The 14,321-nt window shown below is 40.9% G+C and overlaps 1 protein-coding gene across 1 annotated transcript in view; it reads left to right on the forward strand.

Annotated features, from left to right (window-relative positions):
• Positions 1–14,321, forward strand: part of GUCY2F (guanylate cyclase 2F, retinal) — a 138,217-nt gene that overhangs the window by 28,347 nt on the left and 95,549 nt on the right. The window contains exons 4-6 of the mRNA XM_027963150.3: positions 29–113; positions 3,952–4,048; positions 11,768–11,899. Coding sequence (XP_027818951.1) covers positions 29–113; positions 3,952–4,048; positions 11,768–11,899 — 314 coding nt within the window. The remainder of the gene's footprint in view (positions 1–28; positions 114–3,951; positions 4,049–11,767; positions 11,900–14,321) is intronic.

The raw sequence follows: 14,321 nt of genomic DNA on the forward strand, positions 1-14,321 counted from the left end.
TTCTTCCCCTTCCTCTTCCTCTCTGCAGGCATCAACCCTACCTTTGCTGTGATGGTCTGCCTTGCTTTGCTTATAGCCCTGCTGTGTATTAATGGATTTGCTTACTTTATAAGGTACTCTTTTTGTTTTTCTTTTTGTATATAAAACTACAAGCCCATAATAGCCTTGTTAATATTGATTTCCAGGAAGTCATGTTTCAGTAGAATTGCCTCATTACATGACCCACTGATTTTTTTTTCCATAGTGATTTACCATCCCTACTGGCTCCATTTAGAGTGAAGTGTTTTCATGATGCCAAGAATAACTTCCTCAGCTGTGTTGTCAGTGTTGTTGCCTATAAGTAGATCTGGCTCTCAACACTATCATGAAATAAGAGAGCTAGTACTTTAGGGACTGCCTACCCCCCCATCTGTGCTCCCTTTTCCACTGGCAGAGTCTCCTAGAAACATTTCCCTCTGCAAGTGGTATGGACTGGGATATTTTAACAAGTTCCAAGAATTAGGCAAACTTTGGCTAGAATCTAAGATTTAGGAATAATGGTATAAATTCACAGGACTGTAGAGGGGATTAAATAAACCAAAGCCAATAAAGTACCTAGAACAATACCTGCCTCACAGTAGGTGCCCAAGAAATGGTAAATCTCAACTCCTTCTCAAGCACATGGAACTCTCCTGCTGATTGTTAGGAACCCAGAATCCTTGCTTTTAGAGTCATCACTTTTGCCCAGGGCATCCTATTGTAGATTTTTACTATCATTCTTGTTTGGACAAAATCTGTCCTAGCTAATCATCACCATCATCATTACCATCAGGTCTTTATCTTTCTTCTTCAGATCTTTAAATTCCTGACCAGCTACTCTGATGAACTAATTCAGGATCGGGGATAAATGGCTGAAGCTGGCTTTATGATATGACACCCCGTTCTTATAATCTTCACACTTTAACAGTTGGTTCCTCCCCACAGTAGGATGATTTTGGAAAATTAAATCAACCACAACTCTTCCACATTACTCTTTCTACTCTGCAAACCGCACCTTTCCTATCTCTTTGTAAGGGTGGTCCTAACAACAATATGACAAGAACTTGGTGGGGAATGGGGTGGAGCTCTCTGGGCAAATTTCAAGAAAAAAATGTGTCTATAGAGTGTCTTAAGTATCTGTGTAAATTTGGACAAGACACTGAATTTCTGTTGGCCAGAATTTTCTCATTTGTATAATTAAGGAATTGGATTAGATGATCTTTAAGAGCCCTTCCAGCTCTGATATTCTAACAAGTATGTAAAATCCTGGGTTGAAACTGACAGGTGTTATTCCTAGTGTTTAGTATGTTAGCATCACTGTGAAAAACCACTATTATCCAGTCTCCGCAGTATTAGAGACTTGATAAAGGCAAACAAAGTTGTAGGTAGCTTATGAATTGTTAAAGCACACTGGATAAAGATGATAGTTTAAAGTTTTTCTTTTGATTTCTGTAACTGTGACATGCCCCTACTCAGAACAGAAATTTAATGTTTAGCTGCTGCCAAGGAATAAAGTATTTAATTAACATCATGAGCTACTTTTAGTGAATATAAATGCCCTCCAATCAAAATCTTCCTCCTCTAGAGAGATTTGAAGAGGAGTAGGCTCTGGCTCCCCAATGGCAAAAGATACCATGGCAGGGTGGAAAATGGAGTCACTCAGCTGCTTATGTTATTTGACAACTGCCCCCCGCAACCAGCAAATGACTGATCTGACTGGTCTTTCCCATGAAATGGACTGTTCTTTGGGCTCAGAGGGAACCTGACCTGTAATTCTTAGGGAGGGAAGAAAAAAAGAAAAAAAATCATGGAGGGGGGATTTGTTTGGAGCTTGTGGGCTGAAGGGCAAAGAAGACTGGAGAGGGAGATGATTGGAGAGGGACATGATTAGAGAGGAAAATGATTGGAGAGGAAAATGAGTTTGAGACAATTGGTACTTCAAGTGGTCACAGAAAACTCAGAGATGGGAGAGAGGCACATCATTTCCCAGAGTCACTTGGGTCTTGGTTCTTCAGCTAACAAAGCACAAAAGATGCCCTCTCTTCACTGCCTTCCTCCCTCTTTCTGCCCACCACGGCTGCAATCAGAAGAGCTGAGCGGCTGATGAGTTTCGGTAATAGATGGTGATTACTTGCAGGAGAGTGGCTCTCTGTTCCTTCCTTTTTTCTGTGTTTTGATTGTTTAAGTTTTTTTTTTTCTTTTCAAAAAGAAAAACGTGCAAAGAACCCAGCCACCCCAAAACAAAGGATTCTTTGAACTCCTCCTTTCTCTCTACTCCGAACCAGATTGCCTCGCTTTTCTATAAAGCTCTCCCGTGCTTTGTAATACTAATGATGATAATGGTAATAATGAGCTCTTATACTTTCATAGTGCTTCATGCTTTTCAGAGCACTTTCACATATATTATCTCATTTGGTTTTCAAAACAACTCTATAAAGCGAGTAATGCAAGGACTATTATCCTGCTGAAGAGATGAGGACACTGGTGCATGAAGAGGTTAAATTATTTATCCAAGGTTATCTGGTTAATTAATGACAGAATCTGCACTGCATCTCAGATCTCTGGATTGGAGGGTCCGCTTTTCTTTCTACTAGAGTGTATTCTGTAGCATGATTAATTTTACAGGTGTGCCTGCCTTAAAACCATTCATTGCATATATGAAATAGACAAGTTAGGGAGTGAGGCTTTACTTTGCCAAAAGATTAATGCGCTCTACCCAAGAATTCACTACAGGGCTCTTTTAATTTTCTCTGCAGGGCAGCAGCTCCCACAATGATAAGGGACATATTTGTTGGCAGACAATTAGAAACACATTAATTGTTTGTTTACAAATCAGTGGAATCACTGAGAAAAACTGGGTTGTTGGTACTTAAAGCTACAGTGACACCTTAGACTTCTTAAAGCAACCTGACAAAGCATTTTGTTTTTCTTTCTGACAAAGCATTTTGATTCCCCCTATTCTGGCTGTCTGCTTTAGTACATTCCACAGGGTGATCATTAAGGGATTATGGAAAAAGTGAATCCAAACTAGCTATCAGAGCCCCCAAGATGAAACAGAACAAAACAACCACATGAACTAATTCCAAGATTCCCTCGAGATCCTCAGGTTGCCCAGTTAGCTCAGCTGAGGACCTACCTGACTGTGTGGGTAGACATCATAAACTTCTGTGTCTACTAATTGATTTGTAAGAAATAATTGCATTCACCGCAAATTAATGGGCATGTTTGGAGAGAATCAGGTTTAAACTGTGTCTATGTAATGCTCAGACAAGAGACCAATTCAGTCAAAGGGGAAAAAAAACAGTCAGCCCATTTGTTTGGAATCATGTAGACAAAGCAGCCAACTGATTGAATTTTCCCACTTTTCAACCTGTTGCTTTGGCAACTTTGCAAGACAAGTGGTCTTGTGGGCAGGAATCTGGGCCCACAGCCAAACACCCAGGATTCACCAGCTCTGCCTCAGGCAATGGTATCTCACACAATTTGCTTTATTTTGTTTTGTTTCTTTAATATTTTTTGTATTTGTAAAATTGAGATTAATGATTCTTGGCCCTGGTATTATTAGAATATATACTATGGTAAATGAGAAAAGGTGTTGTATTCTTTAAAAGTATTCAAAGGTGTTGTTTTGAATGTGCCCTTGATATGGAATCACTGTTTTAATAGTCTGAGATACCCATCCCTATGCTGTACCCCCCCTTCTGATACTTCTTTAATAGCATTTTCACTTTTCTCTTTTGGTCTTTATAATATTGCAAGTTATGAGGCCCAGACTTGCTTTTTCTTTGCTGTGGATACTGTGGTAAACATCCCTGTGTGTTTACTCTCTCAATTATCTTGTATATTTTTTAAACTTCTATCATAGGGCAAATTTACCCCTTGGTTTGCAAAATATCCAACCCCTGTGACCTTCTGACTTTATGCTTGTTTCAGACATCGTATAAATAAAATCCAGTTGATTAAAGGACCCAACAGAATTCTACTGACTTTGGAGGATGTGACATTTATCAATCCCCACTTTGGCAGTAAGGTAAGGAGCATCCCTTTCTCTTACTGTGTGGCCCCTGGTGGTATCCGCAAGCCACAGGTGACTTTCAGGCACTTTGCATGTGGCTAGGCTGAATTGAAATGTGCTGTTAAGAGTAAAATACATGTTGAATTTAGAGGATAGTCCAGAAACATTTAAAGTATTTCGTTCTAATATTTCAAAATATTAATGACGTCAAAATGATAATACTTTGGATATATTGGGTTAAATAAAGTGTATTACTATATTACTTGGAAGGAAAGCTATGACAAACCTGAACAGAGTATTAAAAAGCAGAGAATCACTTTGCCGACAAAGGTCCAAATAGTCAAAGCTATGGTTTTCCCAGTAACGTACAGATGTGAGAGTTGGACCATAAAGAAGGCTGAGTACCAAAGAACTGATGCTTTCAAATTGTGGTGCTGGAGAAGACTCTTGAGAGTTCCTTAGACTGTAAGGAGATCAAAACAGTTAATCCTAGAGGAAATCAACCCTGAATACTCATCGGAAGGACTATTGCTAAAGCTTAAGCTCCAATACTTTGGCCACCTGATGCAAAGAGCCAACTCATTGGAAAAGACCTTGATGCTGGGAAAGATTGAGAGCAGGAGGAGAAGCGGGTGACAGAGGACGAGATGGTTGGATAGCATCACTGACTCAATGGATGCGAGTTTGAGCAAACTCTGGGAGATGGTGAAGGACAGGGAAGCGTGGAGTGCTGCATGGGGTCTCAAAGAGTCAGATATGACTGAGCGACCAACTCAACAACAACATTACTGAAATTAATCTCATCTGTTTCTTTTTAGGTTTTTTAAATGTGACTACTAGAAAACTTAAAAGTACACATGTGGTTCATATTACATTTCTGTTGGATAGTACTGGCTTTGAACAGTTTTGAGAAAGTGAAGTACTTTGAACAATAGGGTAGCAATGACTTTATATAGCTCTTCTTTTTACATTTGGACTCAACATGTGATTGCTAATTCCCCAAGGGCGGAGGTACATCTTTGTGTTTAATGTCAGCCATAGGACCTGATGTGGTGCTGATAGTGTAATAGGTGCTTTTAAAAGCTTGGTGGATCAATCAACTAGTGAAAGAGATTTAAGTGTCACAGGATGGTGTTCTGATTGTGATTGTGTTGTATTGGCTATTTGCATTTAATGCTTGCTACTATGTCCTGGCCTTGGGCTAGGTTTTGTAAGAGATGGCACATAGTCCCTGCCTTCATGGAAATTACAGTCAGTTCAGTTCAGTTCAGTCGCTCAGTTGTGTCCAACTATTTGCAACCCCATGAATCGCAGCACGCCAGGCCTCCCTGTCCATCACCATCTCCCGGAGTTCACTCAAACTCACATCCATCAAGTCAGTGATGCCATCCAGCTATCTCATCCTCTGTCGTCCCCTTTTTCTCCTGCCCCCAATCCCTCCCAGCATCAGAGTCTTTTCCAATGAGTCAACTCTTCACATGAGGTGGCCAAAGTACTGGAGTTTCAGCTTTAGCATCATTCCTTCCAAAGAAATCCCAGGGCTGATCTCCTTTAGAATGGACTGGTTGGATCTCCTTGCAGTCCAAAGGACTCTCAAGAGTCTTCTCCAACACCACAGTTCAAAAGCATCAATTCTTCGGCGCTCAGCTTTCTTCACAGTCCAACTCTCACATCCATTCATGATCACTGGAAAAAGCATAGCCTTGACTAGATGGACCTTTGTTGGCAAAGTAACGTCTCTGCTTTTCAATATGCTATCTAGGTTGGTCATAACTTTCCTGCCAAGGAGTAAACATCTTTTAATTTCATGGATTACAGTCAGAGAGACAATTATACCATACAGAAGAGTCAGTAGATGCCATGTTGCACAAAGGACACCAGACGTATGGTAGAACTTCAGAGGAGATAGATTACTGGAGGAAGACTTCTCAGAGATCCAGAACCAAATCTGGGTCTTAAAGAATGAAGGATGGGCTTTGTCTAGGTCCCAGGTCACAAACTGGTAACCACTTTTGTTTGATCTTTTTTCTTTTTAAATTTTACTTTATTTTACTTTACAATACTGTATTGGTTTTGCCATACATCAACATGATTCCGCCACGGGTGTACACGTGTTCCCAACCTGAACCCCCCTCCCACCTCCCTCCCCATACCATCTCTCTGGGTCATCCCAGTGCACCAGCCCCAAGCATCCTGTATCCTGCATTGAACCTAGACTGGCGATTTGTTTCTTACATGATATTATACATATTTCAATGCCATTCTCCCAAATCATCCCACCCTCTCCCTCTCCCACAGAGTCCAAAAGACTGTTCTATACATCTGTGTCTGTTTGATCTTTATGATTATAAAAATTATAGCCAGAATTTTGGAATCATGAAGTTACACATAAAGTCTTGGATTTCTGGATATTCCTTACAAGTTGGAAGATCTATCAACTTTGGGTATCATTGTGGCTATTGGCTAGAATTCTGCAGTAGTTTTCCATTTTGGAAAAATTTGTGAAAACGGTGTCTGCTGTTTGACACAGTTTCCATCGCTCTCCATTGTCTTCTGCTCAGCTTATTGGGGCTTCCCTGATGGCTCAGTGGGTAGAGTCCATCTGTGATGCAGGATACACAGGAGGTGCGGGTTCAATCCCTGGGTCAGCAAGACCCCTTGGAGGAGGAAATGGTAACGCACTCCAATATTCTTGCCTGGAGAATCCCATGGACAGAGGAGCCTCGCAGGCTATGGTTTATAGGGTCAGAAAGAGTCAGACATGACGGAGCCATTAAGCATGCATGCACTCAGGTTATTTCATTAATCTATATTACCTACCTGGCTCCTATAGGCATCCTAGGCAGAGAAAACCGCATAAAAAAGAGTTTGGGAAGAGGATGTGTAGGGAAGAGTTTTGTTGAATTTAGCTAGTAGTGGGAGAGTGTGCCTGTTTGTAGGGCTTTCCAGGTGGTGCTAGTGGTAAAGAACCCACCTGCCAAAGCAGGAGACCTAAGAGACACAAGTTCGATCCCTGGATTGGGAAGGGGGGCATGACAACCCACTCTAGTATTCTTGCCTGGAGAATCCAATGGACAGAGGATCCTGGCAGGCTACAGTCCATGGGGTCACAAAGAGTCCGTCACTGAAGTGACTTAGCACATAAGCATGCACGTAACTCTTTGTGCCCAGTCTGTGTGGTTGAAATAAAGACAGTAGTCTTTGCAAATTCTAGTATGGTGGTGGCAGGGTGTTCGGAGAGGATGCAAACACCTCACATTGTCCCCATGTGCTATTTTTGCTACACCAGCATACAAGATCTGAGAAATAATTATCTCTGTGACAGAACTGATCATTTGCTTAAATGTGACACTAAAAAGGGTGCTTTAACTAGTTGTCTGGGTGAGAATGGCTTTACAGGATAATACCTTGTGCATCTGGAATCAAATGAAATGTTCAGCTGTTTGCTTTAAGTCTCAATTACAACCCTAACCTTTACGTGTGTAAATCACCGGATCCTTTTGTAAGGTTGACATCATGTTCCTGGAAGTGTATTGCTGAATGCCAAAATGATCACAGTGGCTGAAAGGTACATTCTATTCTTATGCCATCAAAGCATATTGATGTTAGTTTCTAATTTTGAAGCCGCTAAAGGACCCTGGAACTCATGTGGCGTAACTTGTCTAGATTTGTCATATTCAACAGAGCTTGTATGAAATTTCCCACCTCAATTAGAAAGGGTAGATACTGAAGTACAAGCTCTAAACCAAGCCAACTAGATAACCCAGTACTAAGAGAACAAGTATTCAATTCTGTGACAAAGTATTTTATCCTGAAATGAGTGGTCAATAATAAGAGCAGATGGCCAGTAGTTATTGTCCAAATGAAGCAATATATAGTAAAGTTTTGGTCAAAGGAAATAAACCTATTTTTAAAAGCCTTACTTGTTTATTGGTCAGTCAGTTCAGTCGCTCAGTCATGTCTGACTCTTTGTGACCCCATGGACTGCAGCACGCCAGGCTTCCCTGTCCTTCACCAACTCCCATGAGCTTGCTCAAACTCATGTCCATTGAGTCAGTGATGCCATCCAAGCATCTCATCCTCTGTCGTCCCCTTCTCCTCCTGCCTTCAATTTTTCCCAGCATCAAAGTCTTTTCCAGTGAGTCAGTTCTTCGCATCAGGTGGCCAAAGTATTGGAGCTTCAGCTTCAGCATCAGTCCTTCCAATGAATTTTCAGGACTGATTTCCCTTAGGATTGACTGGTTGGATCTCCTTGCAGTCCGAGGAATTCTCAAGAGTCTTCTCCAACACCACAGTTCAAAAGCATCAGTTCTTTGGTCCTCAGCTTTCTTTATGGTTCAACTCTAATATCTGTACATGGTTACTGGAAAAACCACAGCTTTGATTAGATAGACCTTTGTCAGTAAAGTAATATCTCTGCTTTTTAATACACTGTCTAGGTTTGTCATAGCTTTTCTTCAAATGAGCAAGTGTCTTTTAATTTCATGGCTGCAGTCACCATCTGCAGTGATTTTGGAGCCCCCCAAAATAAAGTCTGACACTGTTTCCATTGTTTCCCCATCTATTTACCATGAAGTGATGGAACTGGATCCCATGATCTTTGTTTTTAGAATGTTGAGTTTTAAGCCAGCCTTTTCACTCTCCTCTTTCACTTTCATCAAGAGGCTCTTTAGTTCCTCTTTGCTTTCTGCCATAAGAGTGTGTCATCTGCATATCTGAGGTTGTTGATATTTCTCCCAGCAATCTTGATTGCAGCTTGTACTTCATCCAGCCTGGCCTTTTACATGAACTCTGCATATAAGTTAAGTAAGCAGAGTGACAATATACAGCCTTGACATACTCCTTTCCCAATTTGCAACCAGTCCATTGTTCCATGTTCATTTGACATTTGAAATGTCAAAATGACAGTTCATGTCAATTGCCTAGATATTTTGGGTCTAAAGTATCAAAACAATAAACAATGTTGAACTGAATTATCCTTTCCTTTGTATAGGCCTTGCGATGGTCCAGTAAATATAAAACCCCCTTCACCTATGCCTTCTTTCTTTCCCGTGCATGCATTCGTGCTCAGTCATATCCAACCCTTTGCAACCCCATGGACTATAGCCTGCCAGGCTCCTCTGTCCATGGGATTTCCCAAGCAAGGATATTGAAGTGGGTTGCCATTTCCTCTTCCAGGGGATCTTCCTGACCCAGGGATCGAACTTGCATCTCCTGGGTCTCCTGCATTGCAGGTGGATTCTTTACCATTGAGTCCCCTGGAAGCCCATTCTCTCTTTCCTACTAAGACACAAAACATGTTTGGCTTTCATACTAGTCCTCAGAAAACCACCATAAATAGCAGAATGAACAAAGTACCTAAGGTTTTAAAATCTTGTTCATGATAACAGATCTTTTCTTTCACTTGTGCATAAATTTTGACATAATGAGAGTTAAATAATAAACAATCATCATCACTTTTCACCATAGATGTGATAAAAATGAATAGCAACAGAAATAGCCTCAGAGGGAGTGTTCTTCTTCTTCTTGACTATATTGACCCAGGTAGAAAGGGATGGCATTACCATAGGAGAACATAGCTCTTAGCCTCCACATCCTTTTTGGCACTTGGCTTGTATCAGGGGTTGTGATGGGAAAAGATGGGGAAGCATACATTTTCCTTTAATGTTGTGTAGTCACAAACTTGCAGCTGGCTGGGTCTAATTGGTCAAAGCCAAGTCAAGAATTCCATCCAAATGGAATGTCTGAAAGTATAAACTCTTGGTGAATATAAAATTAATTCAGTCTAGAAAAACTGGTAGGTCAGGAGAAGTCAGGTCAGAAAGGAAATTTTTAGAAGAAAGTGAAGCTGAAGTCCAAATGTATGTGGATTTTGGCAGATTCTCTTGCTTTCTCCTTTGGCCTTCATGAAGAGGTCTATAACTCAATATACTAATCTACGTGCTCCTGCTGAGATAGGCAAATAAAGACTGAAAGATAAGTAGTTTCTCCTCTGGCCTTGCTGTCTTGAGGAAGATTCAGGTTGATGCAAGGGTTATGTGAAGAGTCAAGCTTTCCATCTTGTCTGAATCTTGAGCTGTTGGGATTTCAACACATTAAGGGCTGGGTGTAGTTTACCATTGCTTTGGAGCTTTGTGATAGTCTTGTCTTGGTAGAATGAACTGAGCTCAGGGCTAAATCAACTGGTAATTTTTAGTTTATCAAAGACTATTAAGGGCAGAGTGTGTGACAGTACTTAAGATTAATTTTTATTGGCAAACAAGAGTGAAACAAAGCATGATGTGGCAGAAAGAACACACAGGACCAGAAATATAACATCCACATTCTTCTTCCAGTCCCTAGGTCTCTGTTTCTTCACTGTAAAATAAGAGTGTCGGAATTGGGGGTGGGGAATAGCCTAGGCAATACCAACTGTGACTACTAAGTGCATTGCTATAATTCTGAAAAGGCATATTTGGAGACATGGAGAAGAATATGAGGAAACTGTTGATTTATTGGGCTTCCCAGGTGGCACTAGTGGTAAAGAACCCGCCTGCCAATGCAGGAGATGTAAGAGACAAGGGTTCGATCCCTGGGTCAGAAGATATTTCTTCATATGAAATAAGTCTGCTGGTTCAGGTGAAGATATTAAGTTCAGTTGAAGATGTTCAGTTTTAAAAGTTAACAAAGGTTTCAGACAATCCCTCCTTTTGTCATTTAACTGCACTTCCTAGCCCTCTTTTATCAGACTTATGTGTGTGCTAAGTTGCATCAGTTGTGTCTGACTCTTTGTGACCATATGGACTGTAGCCCACCAGACTCCTCTGTCCATGGGATCCTCCAGGCAAGAATACTGGAGTGGGTTGCCATGCCCTCCTTCAGGGCATCTTCCCAACCCAGGGATTGAACCTGCATCTCTTACATCTCCTGTATTAGCAAGCAGGTTCTTTACCACTAGCACCACCTGGACTTACAAAGCATCAGACTTACAAATCATGGGTAGATGATCTACTCTCTACCATCTTATTGCTTTCTGAGATACCTTGTGTCATGAAGCTTGCCTGCATAGAAAAAGGATGTCATTCAAGATGGTATGGGCTTCCCAGGTGGTTCAGTGGTAAAGAATCTGCCTGCCACTGCAGATGTGGGTTTGATCCCTGGGTTGGTAAGATCCCCTGGAGAAGGAAATGGCAACCCACTCCAGTATTCTTGCCTGGAAAATTCCATAGACAGAGGAACCTGGCAGGCTACAGTTCATGAGGTCACAAAGAGTTGGACACGACTGAGTGACTGAGCATGCACGCAAGATGGTGTAACATAAAGAGTTAGGCCTAACAGCCAGAAGGGTGGGGTTCTGTCCTAGTTCCGTGCCTGATTTTTTCAAAACATTAGATTTTCATCTTTTTCTCATTTTTGTCTGTAAATGAGAATGCCACACTGAATTATGACTGGTGTTCTTTCTTGTCCCTCTGAATCACTCTAACTTCTCTAGGAGATGAAAATATCTGCAAAGCTTTGCCTTTCTTTTATGGCATATGGAGGTGAAGCAAAGAACCAATTCTAGCATAAAAAAAATGCTGGCAATAGGAAAAATTAATAAATGTCATGTTTATAGCGCTCAACTCGGAAAGTTACTTTCTTAGGAATAGAAAAAGAAAAAAAATACCAGATGAACATAGTACCTACATAGCTGTGTGCTCCGTCCTTAATCATGATAATTTTGTTCATAAACTGTCTTTCCTAATCCTTTCACAGAGAGGAAGTCACGCCAGTGTAAGTTTTCAGATCACGTCGGAGGTCCAGAGTGGAAGGTCCCCAAGACTCTCCTTTTCTTCGGGGAGTCTAACTCCAGCTACCTGTGAAAACTCCAACATAGCGATTTATGAGGTAGGATATTCAACAGCTATCTAATCTGCTGCCTTCTTGGGTTTTAAAACAAGGCAGTGACTTAGAACTTGCTTAGTCTTTGTGCAAAAATGTTGAAGCTTTGGTAAGTCTTTCCTTTTGGTTTTTTTATCCATTATCCCCTTACAGACTCATTCTGCTGACCATGATTTTCCTCGGCAACTAATCTACTTAACTTACAACTTCACTGATCTTTCCACACTATTTACTTACTAGGAATGTGGAAAAAAGTCTGTGAGACTCAGTCTTAACACTTAACCATGTCACTCATTCCAGAAGACATAGGTATAATAATAGAAGAAATGATTTCCTAAATGAACTGTTTGTGATGTGATGTCTAGAGGTATGCTTTATATAGAGTAAGGGTTGGGACAAGCTCTTCTCTTCATATTCTGGTTCTTCTTCCTATACCTGTTATCCTCTGATATTACGGAAATATTTTAAAAATTATTCATTTCTTTTCTCAGTCTGTACTGACTCTTGGAGTAACAGGTTACCTTCTGCTGTCTAAAATAGAAATCCTTTTAATTTCACTTACATTTCTGTCTTTCAAGCTTTAAAAGACCACATCCAACCCCAAATCCAACCCTTATCTAAAATACTGGCATTTGGTGACCAGAACAAATCTCACATTGGTTGGAGAGATGAACTGTTTTTTCTCAGCAGGAAAGAGTTAAAGTGAAAGTTGCTCAGTCGTGTCCGACTTTTTGCAACCCCATGGACTATACAGTCCATGGAATTCTCTAGGCCAGAATATGGGAGTGGGTAGCCTTTCCCTTCTCCAGGGGATCTTCCCAACCCAGGAATTGAACCAGGGTCCTGCATTGCAGGCAGATTCTTTACCAACTGAGCTATCAGGGAAACCCAGGAAAGAGTTAAGCAGTGGATAAAAGGGAAACAAGACTGCCTCTCTGTCCCTCCAAAGTGAGGCCTTTCCAGTGTGGTTTCCTTGTTTTGTTTGAAGATACTCCCCAAAGCAGCAAACACTCGCAACTTTAATAGTAACTACAAAGAAAGTTCAAAACAGGTCAGAATGAATTTTTAGGTTCTCCATCACTGGATTATCCAAGTTGAATGCTCTCATCCATTTGATAAATAATTTATAGCTACTTAAAACACCAAGGTTAGTATGGTATATCTTCGCTCAGTTTACGGGAAGTGTGTTGACTTAAATTTGGAGCAGGAAACCTCTGGATCTTGCCTTGAACTTAATTTAATCAAAGAGGAGATCTGATTCAAATGTAAACTTGAGTTATTGGGGAATTAAAAATTCTACACTCTCAAAGACCAAAGACAAAGTAATCTCAAGATACTCTTTTGAACGTCGAATGGAATGGGGCTGCTGGCTTTCAAAATGTATTGATGCATCTGATTCTGAAGTAAATCTCAACAGCTAAGGCAGTCTCTTGGTTTTTCATCTGTAAATTGAAAGGTTGAATTAAATTCTTAATCTTGGCTGCTCATTAGAATCTCTTGTGTGTATATGCTCAGTCGCTTCACTCATGTCCAGCTCTTTGCAACCCCATGGACTGTAGCCCACCAGGCTCCTCTGTCCATGGGATTCTCCAGGCAGGAATACTGGAATGGGTAGCCATCCCTTTCTCCAGGGGTTCTTTTAGATGCAGGGATGGAATCTGTGTGTCTTATGTCTCCTGCATTGGCAGGCAGGTTCTTTATCTCTAGTACCACCTGGGAAGCCCTGTGGGAAACAAAAAAATACCTATGAGGCTCCACCCCTAGTAACTCTGGTTCAGTTGGTTTGGGGTGGGCCCAGGCAGTGTTATTTTTCATTTTAAGTCCCCCTATATGTGCAGCCAGGGTTGAGAATTGCTGAACTGAGAGAACTCTGGGGCCTCTTCTGGCTCAAATGTTCTATGATTTTCTGATTCTGCAGAAGAATTTATGTGTTGAATTGTGGTAGGTTTTATTTGGTGCAGCTGGAAGGTTTTAGTATAGAATGAAGAAGGAGAAAAAAAAAAAACATCTGTATATAATTGGCCTTTAAGAATCTGTCAGATATTTCCTCATTTTGGAAGGAGGCAGACAGTTGAGTTAGTTGCCATAATGACCGTTGTTGGTCATTCAGATCATGGGTATTTCTTAACTGCATAGTCCATAGGGGAAGTTTATCTGCACAAAGGAGGGTATTAGTGAGAATAATACCACCCCACGAGGTCAGCATGCAAAGGAAGACAGCTGAAGCTAGAAAACTGTCTAGCTAGAGTTGAGGAGGACTTTGGGTAAGAGCAGAAGTCAATCAAATCAACAGACCAAACAAAGAGGTCCAGTATACCTTCTGAAAGGGCCCTCTATTAGGCATATTTTAAAGAAGATTCATTATCTAGTTTCTGTTTAAAGAGAATTTTCATAAGATTTTTTATTGGAGGATATGGAACCTCCAGAC

Source organism: Ovis aries, chromosome X (genome assembly GCF_016772045.2).
Source record: "Ovis aries strain OAR_USU_Benz2616 breed Rambouillet chromosome X, ARS-UI_Ramb_v3.0, whole genome shotgun sequence".
In the NCBI taxonomy this organism is placed as follows: Eukaryota; Metazoa; Chordata; class Mammalia; order Artiodactyla; family Bovidae; genus Ovis; species Ovis aries.